General features: G+C 42.8%; 2 protein-coding genes across 2 annotated transcripts; both read left to right on the forward strand.

The window, feature by feature from the left end:
• Positions 1–3603: 3603 nt before the first annotated feature.
• LOC133950290 (putative uncharacterized protein DDB_G0282133) lies at positions 3604–12426 on the forward strand (the record flags this gene model as incomplete). Its single annotated transcript, XM_062384539.1, is given in 9 exon segments — positions 3604–3864; positions 6560–6683; positions 6849–8113; positions 8201–8440; positions 8894–8972; positions 9210–9988; positions 10322–11756; positions 11906–11967; positions 12055–12426. Coding segments are annotated over 7 exon segments (4155 nt in total), but the record flags the coding sequence as incomplete, so codon positions are not given.
• A 477-nt stretch (positions 12427–12903) lies between these two features.
• LOC133949822 (probable serine/threonine-protein kinase clkA) lies at positions 12904–14934 on the forward strand (the record flags this gene model as incomplete). Its single annotated transcript, XM_062383832.1, is given in 2 exon segments — positions 12904–13972; positions 14387–14934. Coding segments are annotated over 2 exon segments (1617 nt in total), but the record flags the coding sequence as incomplete, so codon positions are not given.
• Positions 14935–18182: the final 3248 nt, after the last annotated feature.

An 18182-nucleotide genomic window follows, 5' to 3' on the forward strand; every position in this document is an offset into this window, starting at 1 on the left:
AACTACAACACCTTCACCTACAACAACTCCAACAACAACTACAACACCAACCCCGACAACAACAACACCAACTACAACGCCAACCCCGACAACAACTACAACACCAACACCTTCACCTACAACAACTGCAACTACAACGGCAACAACAACTACAACACCTTCCCCTACAACAACTACAAATATAACACCAACAACAACTACAACACCAACACCAACTCCAACAACAACTATAACACAAACACCAACCCCGACAACAACAACAACTCCAATAACAACTACAACTGCAACAACAACTACAACACCTTCCCCTACAACAACTACAACTATAACACCAACAACAACTACAACACCAACTACAACACCAACTGAAACAACAACTACAACACCAACCCCGACAACCACAACAACTACGACACCAAGCCTGACAACAACAACAACAACACCAACTCAAACAACAACTACAACACCTTCCCCTACAACAACAACTCCAATAACAACACCAACTGCAACAACAACTACAACAGCAAACCCGACAACAACACCAACTCCAACAACAACTACAACACCTTCCCCTACAACAACTCCAATAACAACTACAACACCAACAACAACACCAACTGCAACCACAACTACAACACCAACTACTATGACAACTACAACACCTTCCCCTACAACAACTACAACTGCAACATCTACAACACCAACCCCGACAACAACACCAACTACAACACCAACCCCAACAACAACACCAACTCAAACAACAACTATAACAACAACTATAGCACCAACCCCAACAACAACTACAACACCAACTCCAACAACAACTACAACACCAACTGCAACCACAACTACAACTACAACTCCAACAACAACTGCAACAACAACTACAACACCAACTCCAACAACAACTACAACACCTTCCCCTACAACAACTCCAATAACAACAACACCAACTCCAACAACTACAACACCGACCTCTACCACTACAACAACAATTCCAACAACAACTACAACACCTTCCCCTACAACAACAACAACTCCAACAACAACTCCAATACCAACAACAACACAAACACCGACTCCAATAACAACTATAACACCAACACCAACAACAACTACAACACCAACTACAACACCAACTGAAACAACAACTACAACACCAACCCCGACAACAACTACAACACCAACACCAACTCCAACAACAACTATAACACCAACACCAACCCCGACAACAACAACAACTCCAATAACAACTACAACTGCAACAACAACTACAACACCTTCCCTTACAACAACTACAACTATAACACCAACAACAACTACAACACCAACTACAACACCAACTGAAACAACAACTACAACACCAACTCCGACAACCACAACAACTACGACACCAAGCCTGACAACAACAACAACAACAACACCAACTCAAACAACAACTACAACACCTTCCCCTACAACAACAACAACTCCAATAACAACACCAACTGCAACAACAACTACAACAGCAAACCCGACAACAACACCAACTCCAACAACAACTACAACACCTTCCCCTACAACAACTCCAATAACAACTACAACACCAACAACAACACCAACTGCAACCACAACTACAACACCAACTACTATGACAACTACAACACCTTCCCCTACAACAACTACAACTGCAACAACTACAACACCAACCCCGACAACAACACCAACTACAACACCAACCCCAACAACAACACCAACTCAAACAACAACTATAACAACAACTATAGCACCAACCCCAACAACAACTACAACACCGACTCCAACAACAACTACAACACCAACAACAACACCAACTGCAACCACAACTACAACTACAACTCCAACAACAACTACAACTGCAACAACAACTACAACACCAACCCCGACAACAACAACAATACCAACCCCTACAACCACAACAACAAATCCAACAACAACTACAACACCAACTCCAACAACAACTACAACACCTTCCCCTACAACAACTCCAACAACAACCCCGACAACTATGGCACCAACCCCAACAACAACTACAACACCATCTCCAACAACAACTACAACACCAACAACAACTACAACACCAACTACAACACCAACTGAAACAACAACTACAACTACAACTACAACACCAACTACAACACCAACTGAAACAACAACTACAACACCAACCCCGACAACAACTACAACACCAACTCCAACACCAACTGCAACCACAACTACAACACCAACTCCAACAACAACTACAACACCTTCACCTACAACAACTCCAACAACAACTACAACACCAACCCCGACAACAACAACACCAACTACAACACCAACCCCGACAACAACTACAACACCAACACCTTCCCCTACAACAACTACAACTACAACTACAACGGCAACAACAACTACAACACCTTCCCCTACAACAACTACAAATATAACACCAACAACAACTACAACACCAACACCAACTCCAACAACAACTATAACACCAACACCAACCCCGACAACAACAACAACTCCAATAACAACTACAACTGCAACAACAACTACAACACCTTCCCCTACAACTACTACAACTATAACACCAACAACAACTACAACACCAACTACAACACCAACTGAAACAACAACTACAACACCAACCCCGACAACCACAACAACTACGACACCAAGCCTGACAACAACAACAACAACACCAACTCCAACAACAACTACAACACCTTCCCCTACAACAACTCCAATAACAACTACAACACCAACAACAACACCAACTCCAACAACAACTACAACACCAACTCCAACAACAACTACAACACCTTCCCCTACAACAACTCCAACAACAACCCCGACAACTATGGCACCAACCCCAACAACAACTACAACACCATCTCCAACAACAACTACAACACCAACAACAACTACAACACCAACTACAACACCAACTGAAACAACAACTACAACTACAACTACAACACCAACTACAACACCAACTGAAACAACAACTACAACACCAACCCCGACAACAACTACAACACCAACTCCAACACCAACTGCAACCACAACTACAACACCAACTCCAACAACAACTACAACACCTTCACCTACAACAACTCCAACAACAACTACAACACCAACCCCGACAACAACAACACCAACTACAACACCAACCCCGACAACAACTACAACACCAACACCTTCCCCTACAACAACTACAACTACAACTACAACGGCAACAACAACTACAACACCTTCCCCTACAACAACTACAAATATAACACCAACAACAACTACAACACCAACACCAACTCCAACAACAACTATAACACCAACACCAACCCCGACAACAACAACAACTCCAATAACAACTACAACTGCAACAACAACTACAACACCTTCCCCTACAACTACTACAACTATAACACCAACAACAACTACAACACCAACTACAACACCAACTGAAACAACAACTACAACACCAACCCCGACAACCACAACAACTACGACACCAAGCCTGACAACAACAACAACAACAACACCAACTCCAACAACAACTACAACACCTTCCCCTACAACAACTCCAATAACAACTACAACACCAACAACAACACCAACTCCAACAACAACTACAACACCAATTCCAACAACAACTACAACACCTTCCCCTACAACAACTCCAACAACAACTACAACAACAACCCCGACAACAACAACACCAACTCCAACACCAACCCCGACAACTATGGCACCAACCCCAACAACAACTACAACACCATCTCCAACAACAACTACAACACCAACAACAACTGCAACTACAACTCCAACAACAACTACAACTGCAACAACAACTACAACACCAACTACAACACCAACCCCGACAACAACTACAACACCAACCCCGACAACAACAACTATACCAACCCCTACAACCACAACACTAACTCCAACAACAACCACAACACCAACTCCAACAACAACTACAACACCAACTCCAACAACAACTACAACACCAACCCCAACAACAACTACAACTCATACAACAACCCCGGCCATCACAAAAAAGCGAGTGGTGTTCAGGTCTGTTCGGAAAACATTCACATCCGACTTGTTGAATACATCATCTACTGCTTTTAAAGAAAGAGCTGATAACATAAAGAGTCAGGTAAGCCTCTTCTAAAAATAAAAGCTTTTCGTTTACAGCCAAAATAATATCAAGTAAAAGTGTATCGAGCATAAAAAAAGTTAAATTTTTTTCTAATACCATGTGTTTTCTGTTTCTGCAGCTTGAACCTCTATACAGAAACGTATTCTCTACCTTCTCTTTCTTGGAAGTGAAGGAATTCAGGTAATCTGTTCACATTGTGATACATTTTCAGGATTGCAGGCTTAATCTGACATTAAATTCAACATTAATTTTTTTCTCCTCCTGCAGAAATGGATCAATCATCAATGTTTTAGACCTTACCTTCAACGACACATCTGGTCCTAACAACACTGCGATTTCAGACGTTTTGCTGAATGCAACTTCATCAGTCACTGGCTTCGATATTGAAGGCAGCTCCGTCACTGTGGATGGCACAGGTACAAATACAACTACAAGTCCAACTACAACACCTTCCCAAGCAACAACTACAACACTGACCCCTACAACAACTACAGATACAACAACAACTACAGCACCAACCCCGACAACAACACCATCTATAACAACAACTACAACGGCAACAACAACTACAACACCTTCCCCTACAACAACTACAACACCACCAACAACTACAACACCAACAACAACACCAACTCCAACAACAACTATAACACCAACACCAACCCCGACAACAACAACAACTCCAATAACAACTACAACTGCAACAACAACTACAACACCAACTACAACACCAACTGAAACAACAACTACAACACCAACCCCGACAACCACAACAACTACGACACCAAGCCTGACAACAACAACACCAACTCAAACAACAACTACAACACCTTCCCCTACAACAACAACAACTCCAACAACAACTCCAATAACAACAACAACTGCAACAACAACTATAACACTAACACCAACCCCGACAACAACAACAACTCCAATAACAACTACAACTGCAACTACAACACCTTCCCCTACAACAACTACAACTATAACACCAACAACAACTACAACACCAACTACAACACAAACTGAAACAACAACTACAACACCAACCCCGACAACCACAACAACTACGACACCAAGCCTGACAACAAAAACAACAACACCAACTCAAACAACAACTACAACACCTTCCCCTACAACAACAACAACTCCAACAACAACTCCAATAACAACACCAATTGCAACAACAACTACAACAGCAAACCCGACAACAACACCAACTCCGACAACAACTACAACACCAACTCCAACAACAACTACAACACCTTCCCCTACAACAACTCCAATAACAACTACAACACCAACAACAACACCAACTGCGACCACAACTACAACACCAACTACAACAACAACTACAACACCTTCCCCTACAACAACTCCAACAACAACTACAACACCAACCCCGACAACAACAACACCAACCCCGACAACAACTACAACACCAACACCTTCCCCTACAACAACTACAACTCCAACAACAACTACAACGGCAGCAACAACTACAACACCTTCCCCTACAACAACTACAACTACAACACAAACAACAACACCAACTCCACCAACAACTATAACACCAACACCAACCCCGACAACAACAACAACTCCAATAACAACTATAACTGCAACAACAACTACAACACCTTCCCCTACAACAACTACAACTATAACACCAACAACATCTACAACACCAACTACAACACCAACTGAAACAACAACTACAACACCAACCCCGACAACCACAACAACTACGACACCAAGCCTGACAACAACAACAACAACACCAACTCAAACAACAACTACAACAACAACTCCAATAACAACACCAACTGCAACAACAACTACAACAGCAAACCCGATAACAACCCCTACCACTACAACTACAACACCAACAACGACTACAACACCAACCCCATCAACAACTACAACTGCAACTCCAACAACGACTCAAACACCCACAATAACTACTACATCAACCCCAGAAACACCATCAACGACTACAACACCAAACCAATCAACAACTACAACGGAAACTCCAACAACAACTACAACAACTTCCCCTACAACAACAACAACTCCAACAACAACACCAACTGCAACAACAACTACAACAGCAAACCCGACAACAACACCAACTCCGACAACAACAACAACACCAACTGCAACCACAACTACAACACCAACTACAACAACAACTACAACACCTTCCCCTACAACAACTACAACACCAACCCCGACAACAACTACAACACCAACACCTTCCCCTACAACAACTACAACTCCAACAACAACTACAACGGCAACAACAACTACAACACCTTCCCCTACAACAACTACAACTATAACACCAACAACAACTACAACACCAACTACAACACCAACTGAAACAACAACTACAACACCAACCCCGACAACCACAACAACTACGACACCAAGCCTGACAACAACAACAACAACACCAACTCAAACAACAACAACAACTCCAATAACAACACCAACTGCAACAACAACTACAACAGCAAACCCGACAACAACCCCTACCACTACAACTACAACACCAACAACGACTACAACACCAACCCCATCAACAACTACAACTGCAACTCCAACAACGACTCAAACACCCACAACAACTACTACATCAACCCCAACAACACCATCAACGACTACAACACCAAACCAATCAACAACTACAACGGAAACTCCAACAACAACTACAACACCAACTCAAACAACAACTACAACACCTTCCCCTACAACAACAACAACTCCAACAACAACACCAACTGCAACAACAACTACAACAGCAAACCCGACAACAACACCAACTCCGACAACAACTACAACACCTTCCCCTACAACAACTCCAATAACAACTACAACAACAACAACAACACCAACTGCAACCACAACTACAACACCAACTACAACAACAACTACAACACCTTCCCCTACAACAACTACAACACCAACCCCGACAACAACTACAACACCAACACCTTCCCCTACAACAACTACAACTCCAACAACAACTACAACGGCAACAACAACTACAACACCTTCCCCTACAACAACTACAACTATAACACCAACAACAACTACAACACCAACTACAACACCAACTGAAACAACAACTACAACACCAACCCCGACAACCACAACAACTACGACACCAAGCCTGACAACAACAACAACAACACCAACTCAAACAACAACTACAACAACAACTCCAATAACAACACCAACTGCAACAACAACTACAACAGCAAATCCGACAACAACACCAACTCCGACAACAACTACAACACCAACTCCAACAACAACTACAACACCTTCCCCTACAACAACTCCAATAACAACAACAACAACTCCAACAACTATAACACCGACCTCTACCACTACAACAACAATTCCAACAACAACTACAACACCTTCCCCTCCAACAACAACAACTCCAACAACAACTCCAATACCAACAACAACACCAACACCGACTCCAATAACAACTATAACACCAACAACAACTACAACACCAACTACAACACCAACTGAAACAACAACTACAACACCAACCCCGACAACAACTACAACACCAACTCCAACACCAACTGCAACCACAACTACATCACCAACTTCAACAACAACTACAACACCTTCACCTTCAACAACTCCAACAACAACTACAACACCAACCCCGACAACAACAACACCAACTACAACACCAACCCCGACAACAACTACAACACCAACACCTTCCCCTACAACAACTACAACTCCAACAACAACTACAACGGCAACAACAACTACAACACCTTCCCCTACAACAACTACAAATATAACACCAACAACAACTACAACACCAACAACAACTCCAATAACAACTATAACTGCAACAACAACTACAACACCTTCCCCTACAACAACTACAACTATAACACCAACAACATCTACAACACCAACTACAACACCAACTGAAACAACAACTACAACACCAACCCCGACAACCACAACAACTACGACACCAAGCCTGACAACAACAACAACAACACCAACTCAAACAACAACTACAACAACAACTCCAATAACAACACCAACTGCAACAACAACTACAACAGCAAACCCGACAACAACCCCTACCACTACAACTACAACACCAACAACGACTACAACACCAACCCCATCAACAACTACAACTGCAACTCCAACAACGACTCAAACACCCACAATAACTACTACATCAACCCCAGAAACACCATCAACGACTACAACACCAAACCAATCAACAACTACAACGGAAACTCCAACAACAACTACAACAACAACTCAAACAACAACTACAACAACTTCCCCTACAACAACAACAACTCCAACAACAACACCAACTGCAACAACAACTACAACAGCAAACCCGACAACAACACCAACTCCGACAACAACAACAACACCAACTGCAACCACAACTACAACACCAACTACAACAACAACTACAACACCTTCCCCTACAACAACTACAACACCAACCCCGACAACAACTACAACACCAACACCTTCCCCTACAACAACTACAACTCCAACAACAACTACAACGGCAACAACAACTACAACACCTTCCCCTACAACAACTACAACTATAACACCAACAACAACTACAACACCAACTACAACACCAACTGAAACAACAACTACAACACCAACCCCGACAACCACAACAACTACGACACCAAGCCTGACAACAACAACAACAACACCAACTCAAACAACAACAACAACTCCAATAACAACACCAACTGCAACAACAACTACAACAGCAAACCCGACAACAACCCCTACCACTACAACTACAACACCAACAACGACTACAACACCAACCCCATCAACAACTACAACTGCAACTCCAACAACGACTCAAACACCCACAACAACTACTACATCAACCCCAACAACACCATCAACGACTACAACACCAAACCAATCAACAACTACAACGGAAACTCCAACAACAACTACAACACCAACTCAAACAACAACTACAACACCTTCCCCTACAACAACAACAACTCCAACAACAACACCAACTGCAACAACAACTACAACAGCAAACCCGACAACAACACCAACTCCGACAACAACTACAACACCTTCCCCTACAACAACTCCAATAACAACTACAACAACAACAACAACACCAACTGCAACCACAACTACAACACCAACTACAACAACAACTACAACACCTTCCCCTACAACAACTACAACACCAACCCCGACAACAACTACAACACCAACACCTTCCCCTACAACAACTACAACTCCAACAACAACTACAACGGCAACAACAACTACAACACCTTCCCCTACAACAACTACAACTATAACACCAACAACAACTACAACACCAACTACAACACCAACTGAAACAACAACTACAACACCAACCCCGACAACCACAACAACTACGACACCAAGCCTGACAACAACAACAACAACACCAACTCAAACAACAACTACAACAACAACTCCAATAACAACACCAACTGCAACAACAACTACAACAGCAAATCCGACAACAACACCAACTCCGACAACAACTACAACACCAACTCCAATAACAACTACAACACCTTCCCCTACAACAACTCCAATAACAACAACAACAACTCCAACAACTATAACACCGACCTCTACCACTACAACAACAATTCCAACAACAACTACAACACCTTCCCCTCCAACAACAACAACTCCAACAACAACTCCAATACCAACAACAACACCAACACCGACTCCAATAACAACTATAACACCAACAACAACTACAACACCAACTACAACACCAACTGAAACAACAACTACAACACCAACCCCGACAACAACTACAACACCAACTCCAACACCAACTGCAACCACAACTACAACACCAACTTCAACAACAACTACAACACCTTCACCTTCAACAACTCCAACAACAACTACAACACCAACCCCGACAACAACAACACCAACTACAACACCAACCCCGACAACAACTACAACACCAACACCTTCCCCTACAACAACTACAACTCCAACAACAACTACAACGGCAACAACAACTACAACACCTTCCCCTACAACAACTACAAATATAACACCAACAACAACTACAACACCAACACCAACTCCAACAACAACTATAACACCAACACCTACCCCGACAACAACAACAACTCCAATAACAACTACAACTGCAACAACAACTACAACACCTTCCACTACAACAACTACAACTATAACACCAACAACAACTACAACACCAACTACAACACCAACTGAAACAACAACTACAACACCAACCCCGACAACCACAACAACTACGACACCAAGCCTGACAACAACAACAACAAAACCAACTCAAACAACAACTACAACACCTTCCCCTACAACAACAACAACTCCAACAACAACTCCAATAACAACACCAACTGCAACAACAACTACAACAGCAAACCCGACAACAACACCAACTCCAACAACAACTACAACACCTTCCCCTACAACAACTCCAATAACAACTACAACACCAACAACAACACCAACTGCAACAACAACTACAACACCAACTACTACGACAACTACAACTGCAACAACTACAACACCAACCCCGACAACAACACCAACTACAACACCAACCCCAACAACAACACCAACTCCAACAACAACTATAACAACAACTATAGCACAAACCCCAACAACAACTACAACACCAACTCCAACAACAACTACAACACCAACAACAACACCAACTGCAACCACAACTACAACTCCAACAACAACTACAACTGCAACAACAACTACAACACCAACTACAACACCAACCCCGACAACAACAACAATACCAACCCCTACAACCACAACACCAACTCCAACAACAACTACAACACCAATTCCAACAACTACAACACCTTCCCCTACAACAACTCCAATAACAACTACAACACCAACAACAACACCAACTCTACCAACAACTACAACACCAACTCCAACAACAACTACAACACCAACCCCGACAACAACAACACCAACTCCAACACCAACCCCGACAACTATGGCACCAACCCCAACAACAACTACAACACCATCTCCAACAACAACTACAACACCAACAACAACAACAACTGCAACCACAACTACAACTCCAACAACAACTACAACTGCAACAACAACTACAACACCAACTACAACACCAACCCCGACAACAACTACAACACCAACCCCGACAACAACAACAATACCAACCCCTACAACCACAACACCAACTCCAACAACAACTACAACACCAACTCCAACAACAACTACAACACCTTACCCTACAACAACTCCAATAACAACTACAACACCAACCCCGACAACAGCTACAACTCATACAACAACCCCGACGGCAACAACAACTACAACAACCCCAACAACAAATACAACTGCAGTACCAACAACCCCTGCCATCACAAAAAAGCAAGTGGTGTTCAGATCTGTTCTGCAAACATTCACAACCGACTTGTTGGATACATCATCTACTGCTTTTAAAGGAAGAGCTGATAACATAAAGAGTCAGGTAAGCCTCTTCTCAAAATATCACCTGTGGCTTCACATTATTGTGTTTTCTATTTCAGTATTTTTTTTAATCAAGGAGCCAAAATAATATGAAGTGAAGTTCATCGAGCACAAGTTCATTTTTTAGAATGTCGATTTCTGTTTCTGCAGCTTGAACCTCGGTACAAAAATAAGTTCCCCTACTTGTTTTCCTTTGAAGTGGTGAAATTCAGGTAATTTGATCACATATTGTTACATTTTCAGGATTGCAGCCTAAATATGACATTTCATTCAACTTTAATTTTTTTCTCCTTGTGCAGAAATGGATCAATCGTCAATGTTTTTGACCTCACCTTCAATGGCACATCTTCTCCTAACAACACTGCGATTTCAGATGTTTTGCTCAATGCAACTTCATCAGTCATTGGCTTCGACATTGAAGGCAGCTCCGTGACCGTAGATGGCATAGGTACAACTACAACTACAAGTCCAACTCTAACACCAACAACACCAACACAAACCACAACACCTACCCCAACAACAACTACAACACTGACCCTGACAACAACACCAACCGCGACAACAACTACAACACCTTCCCCTACAACAACTACAACTCCAACAACAACAACAATACCAACTGCAACAACAACTACAACACCAACCCCGACAACAACACCAACTACAACACCTTCCCCTGCAACAAATCCAACAACAACTATAACACCAACAACAACTACAACACCAACTACAACACCAACTGAAACAACAACTACAACACCAACCCCGACAACAACTACAACACCAACTCCAACAACAACTACAACACCTTCCCCTACAACAACAACAACTCCAACAACAACTCCAACACCAACACCAACAACAACTACAACACCATCTACAACACCAATTGAAACAACAACTACAACACCTTCCCCTACAACAACACCGACTCCAACAACAACTATAACACCAACACCAACAACAACTACAACACCAACTACAACACCAACTGAAACAACAACTACAACACCAACCCCGACAACAACTACAACACCAACTCCAACAACAACTACAACACCTTCACCTACAACAACTCCAACAACAACTACAACACCAACCCCGACAACAACAACACCAACTACAACTACAACTTCAACCCCAACAACAACTACAACACCAATTCCAACAACAACTATAACACCAACCCCAACAACAACTACAACACCAACTCCAACAACAACTACAACACCTTCCCCTACAACAACTCCAACAACAACTATAAGACCAACAACAACCGCAACAACAACTACGACACCAAGCCCGACAACAACAACAACACCAACTCCAACAACAACTACAACACCTTCCCCTACAACAACCACAACTCCAGCAACAACTCCAATACCAACAACAACACCAACACCGACTCCAACAACAACTATAACACCAACACCAACAACAACTACAACACCAACTACAACACCAACTGAAACAACAACACCAACCCTGACAACAACTACAACACCAACACCAACAACAACACCTTCCCCTACAACAACAACAACTCCAACAACAACTCCATTACCAACAACAACACCAACACCGACTCCAACAACAACTATAACACCAACAACAACTACAACACCAACTGAAACAACAACTACAACACCAACCACGACAACAACTACAACACCAACTCCAACAACAACTACAACACCAAAAACAACACCAACTGCAACCACAACTACAACACCAACTCCAACAACAACTACAACACCTTCACCTACAACAACTCCAACAACAACTACAACACCAACCCCGACAACAACAACACCAACTACAACACCAACCCCGACAACAACTACAACACCAACACCTTCCCCTACAACAACTACAACTCCAACAACAACTACAACGGCAACAACAACTACAACACCTTCCCCTACACCAACTACAACTATAACACCAACAACAACTACAACAACAACACCAACTCCAACAACAACTATAACACCAACACCAACCCCGACAACAACAACAACTCCAATAACAACTACAACTGCAACAACAACTACAACACCTTCCCCTACAACAACTACAACTATAACACCAACAACAACTACAAATCCAACTGAAACAACAACTACAACACCAACCCCGACAACCACAACAACTACGACACCAAGCCTGACAACAACAACAACAACACCAACTCAAACAACAACTACAACACCTTCCCCTACAACAACAACAACTCCAACAACCACTCCAATAACAACACCAACAACAACACCAACTCCAACAACAACTATAACACCAACCCCAACACCAACCCCGACAACAACAACAACTCCAATAACAACTACAACTGCAACAACAACTACAACACCTTCCCCTACAACAACTACAACTATAACACCAACAACAACTACAACACCAACTGAAACAACAACTACAACACCAACCCCGACAACCACAACATCTACGACACCAAGCCTGACAACAACAACAACAACACCAACTCAAACAACAACTACAACACCTTCCCCTACAACAACAACAACTCCAACAACAACTCCAATAACAACACCAACAACAACTCCAACACCAACTATAACACCAACCCCAACACAAACCCCGACAACAACAACAACTCCAATAACAACTACAACTGCAACAACAACTACAACACCTTCCCCTACAACAACAACAACTCCAACAACAACTCCAATAACAACTACAACAACAACACCAACTCCAACAACAACTTTAACACCAACACCAACCCCGACAACAACAACAACTCCAATAACAACTACAACTGCAACAACAACTACAACACCTTCCCCTACAACAACTACAACTATAACACCAACAACAACTACAACACCAACTGAAACAACAACTACAACACCAACCCCGACAACCACAACAACTACGACACCAAGCCTGACAACAACAACAACAACACCAACTCAAACAACAACTACAACACCTTCCCCTACAACAACAACAACTCCAACAACAACTCCAATAACAACACCAACAACAACACCAACTCCAACAACAACTATAACACCAACCCCAACACCAACCCCGACAACAACAACAACTCCAATAACAACTACAACTGCAACAACAACTACAACACCTTCCCCTACAACAACTACAACAACAACACCAACTCCAACAACAACTATAACACCAACCCCGACAACAACAACAACTCCAATAACAACTACAACTGCAACAACAACTAAAACACCTTCCCCTACAACAACTACAACTATAACACCAACAACAACTACAACACCAACTGAAACAACAACTACAACACCAACCCCGACAACCACAACAACTACGACAACAAGCCTGACAACAACAACAACAACACCAACTCAAACAACAACTACAACACCTTCCCCTACAACAACAACAACTCCAACAACAACTCCAATAACAACACCAACAACAACACCAACTCCAACAACAACTATAACACCAACCCCAACACCAACCCCGACAACAACAACAACTCCAATAACAACTACAACTGCAACAACAACTACAACACCTTCCCCTACAACAACTACAACTATAACACCAACAACAACTACAACACCAACTACAACACCAACTGAAACAACAACTACAACACCAACCCCGACAACCACAACTACGACACCAAGCCTGACAACAACAACAACAACACCAACTCAAACAACAACTGCAACACCTTCCCCTACAACAACAACAACTCCAACAACAACTCCAGTAACAACACCAACTGCAACAACAACTACAACAGCAAACCCGACAACAACACCAGCCCCGACAACAACTACAACACTAACCCCGACAACAACAACAATACCAACCCCTACAACTACAATACCAAATCCAACAACACCTTCCCCTACAACAACTACATCTCCTACAACAACTACAACTGCAACCCCAACAACAACACCAACTACAACCCCAACAACAACTACAACATCAACTCCAACAACAACTACAACACCTACCCCTACAACAACTCCATCAACTACTACAACACCAACCCCGACAACAACAACAACAACTACAACACCAACCCCGACAACAACCCCAACACCAACCCCGACAACAACAACAACTCCAATAACAACTACAACTGCAACAACAACTACAACACTTTCCCCTACAACAACTACAACTCCAACAACAACTCCAATACCAACAACAACACCAACACCGACTCCAACAACAACTATAACACCAACACCAACTACAACTACAACTACAACACCAACAACACCAATAACAACACCAACAACAACACCAACTGCAACAACTACTACACCAACCCCGACAACTACACCAACTACAACAACAACTACAACACCTTCCCCTACAACAACTCCAACAACAACTACAACACCAACTCCAACAACAACTACAACACCTTCCCCTACAACAACTCCAATAACAACTACAACACCAACAACAACACCAACTGCAACAACAACTACAACATCAACTCCAACAACAACTACAACACCTTCCCCTGCAACAACTCCAACAACAACTACAACACCAACCCCGACAACAACAACACCAACTACAACACCAACCCCGACAACATCTACAACACCAACCATGACAACAACAATACCTACCCCAACAACTACAACTACAACACCAAACCCTACAACAACTACAACTACAACACCAACAACAACACCAATAACAACTACAACACCGACACCAACAACAACTACAACAACACCAATAACAACTACAACACCAACAACAACACCGACTGCAACAACATCTACAACACCAACCCAGACAACTACACCAACTACAACACCAACCCAGACAACTACACCAACTACAACAACAACTACAACACCAACTACAACAACAACTACAACACCTTCCCCTACAACAACTACAACAACAACTACAACAACACCTTCCCCTGCAACAACTCAAATAGCAACTACAACACCAACAACAACACCAACAACAACACCAACTGCAACCACAACTACAACACCAACTCCAACAACAACTACAACACCTTCCCCTACAACAACTCCAACACCAACCCCGACAACAACAACACCAACTACAACACCAACCCCGACAACAACAACAAAACCTACCCCAACAACTACAACTACAACACCAACCCCTACAACAACTCCAACCCCAACCCCAACAACAACTACAACCCCTACCCTAACAACAACTACAACTTCAGTACCAACAACCCCTGCCATCACAACAAAGCAAGTGATTTTCAGGTCTCTTCTGTACACATTCACAAGCGACTTGTTGGATCCATCATCTACTGGTTTTAAAGGAAGAGCTGCTAACATAAAAAATCAGGTAGGCCTCTTCTCATAAATTTAACTGGTGGCTTCACATTATTGTGTTTTCTATTTCAGTATTTCTTATTCAAGTGAAAAAGCTTAAACAAAGTTCAGTTTTTTAAATACCTTGAGTTTTCTGTTCCTGCAGCTTGAACCTCGGTACAAAAATGTATTCCCCCTCTTCGTTTCCTTCGAAGTAGTTCAATTCAGGTAATTTGTTCACTTATTATTACATTTTCTGGATTGAAGGCTAAATCTGACGTTTCATTCAACATCAACTTGTTTCTCCTCTCCTGCAGAAATGGATCAATCATCAATGTTTGTGTCCTCACCTTCAACGGAACATCTGCTCCAAACAACACTGCAATTGCAAACGTTTTGATGAATGCCAGTTCTTCAGTCACTGGCTTCGATATTGAAGGCAGCTCCGTCACCGTGGATGGCATAGGTACAACACCAACTACAACTACAAGTCCAACAATTACTACAACTACGGCTGTACCTACAACCGCTGCACCAACTACCGTTACACCAACTACCTCTGCACCTACAACTGCTGCACCAACCACTGCTGCACCAACTACTGCTGCATCAACTCCAGCTGCACCAATTACCACTGCACCCACAACCGCTGCACCTACTACCACTGCACCAACTACTGCTGCACCTACAACCTCTGCACCAACTACCGCTGCACCCACTACTGCTATACCTACAACCTTTGCACCAACTACCGTTGCACCAACGACTGCTGCACCAACTACCGCTGCACTTACTACCACTGCACCAACCAGCGCTGCATCTACAACCGCTCTACCCACTACTGCTGCCCCAACTTCTGCTGCACCAACTACAGCTGCACCAACTACCGTTGCACCAACAACCTCTGCACCTACAACCGCTGTACCAACCACTGCTGCACCAACTACCGCTGCACCAACTACAGCTGCACCAATTACCACTGCACCCACAACCACTGCACCTACTACCGCTGCACCAACTACTGCTGCACCTACAACCGCTGCACCAACTTCTGCTGCACCAACTACAGCTGCACCAACTAGCGTTGCACCAACTACCTC

The sequence above is a fragment of the Platichthys flesus genome, chromosome 24 (genome assembly GCF_949316205.1).
Source record: "Platichthys flesus chromosome 24, fPlaFle2.1, whole genome shotgun sequence".
Taxonomy (NCBI): domain Eukaryota; kingdom Metazoa; phylum Chordata; class Actinopteri; order Pleuronectiformes; family Pleuronectidae; genus Platichthys; species Platichthys flesus.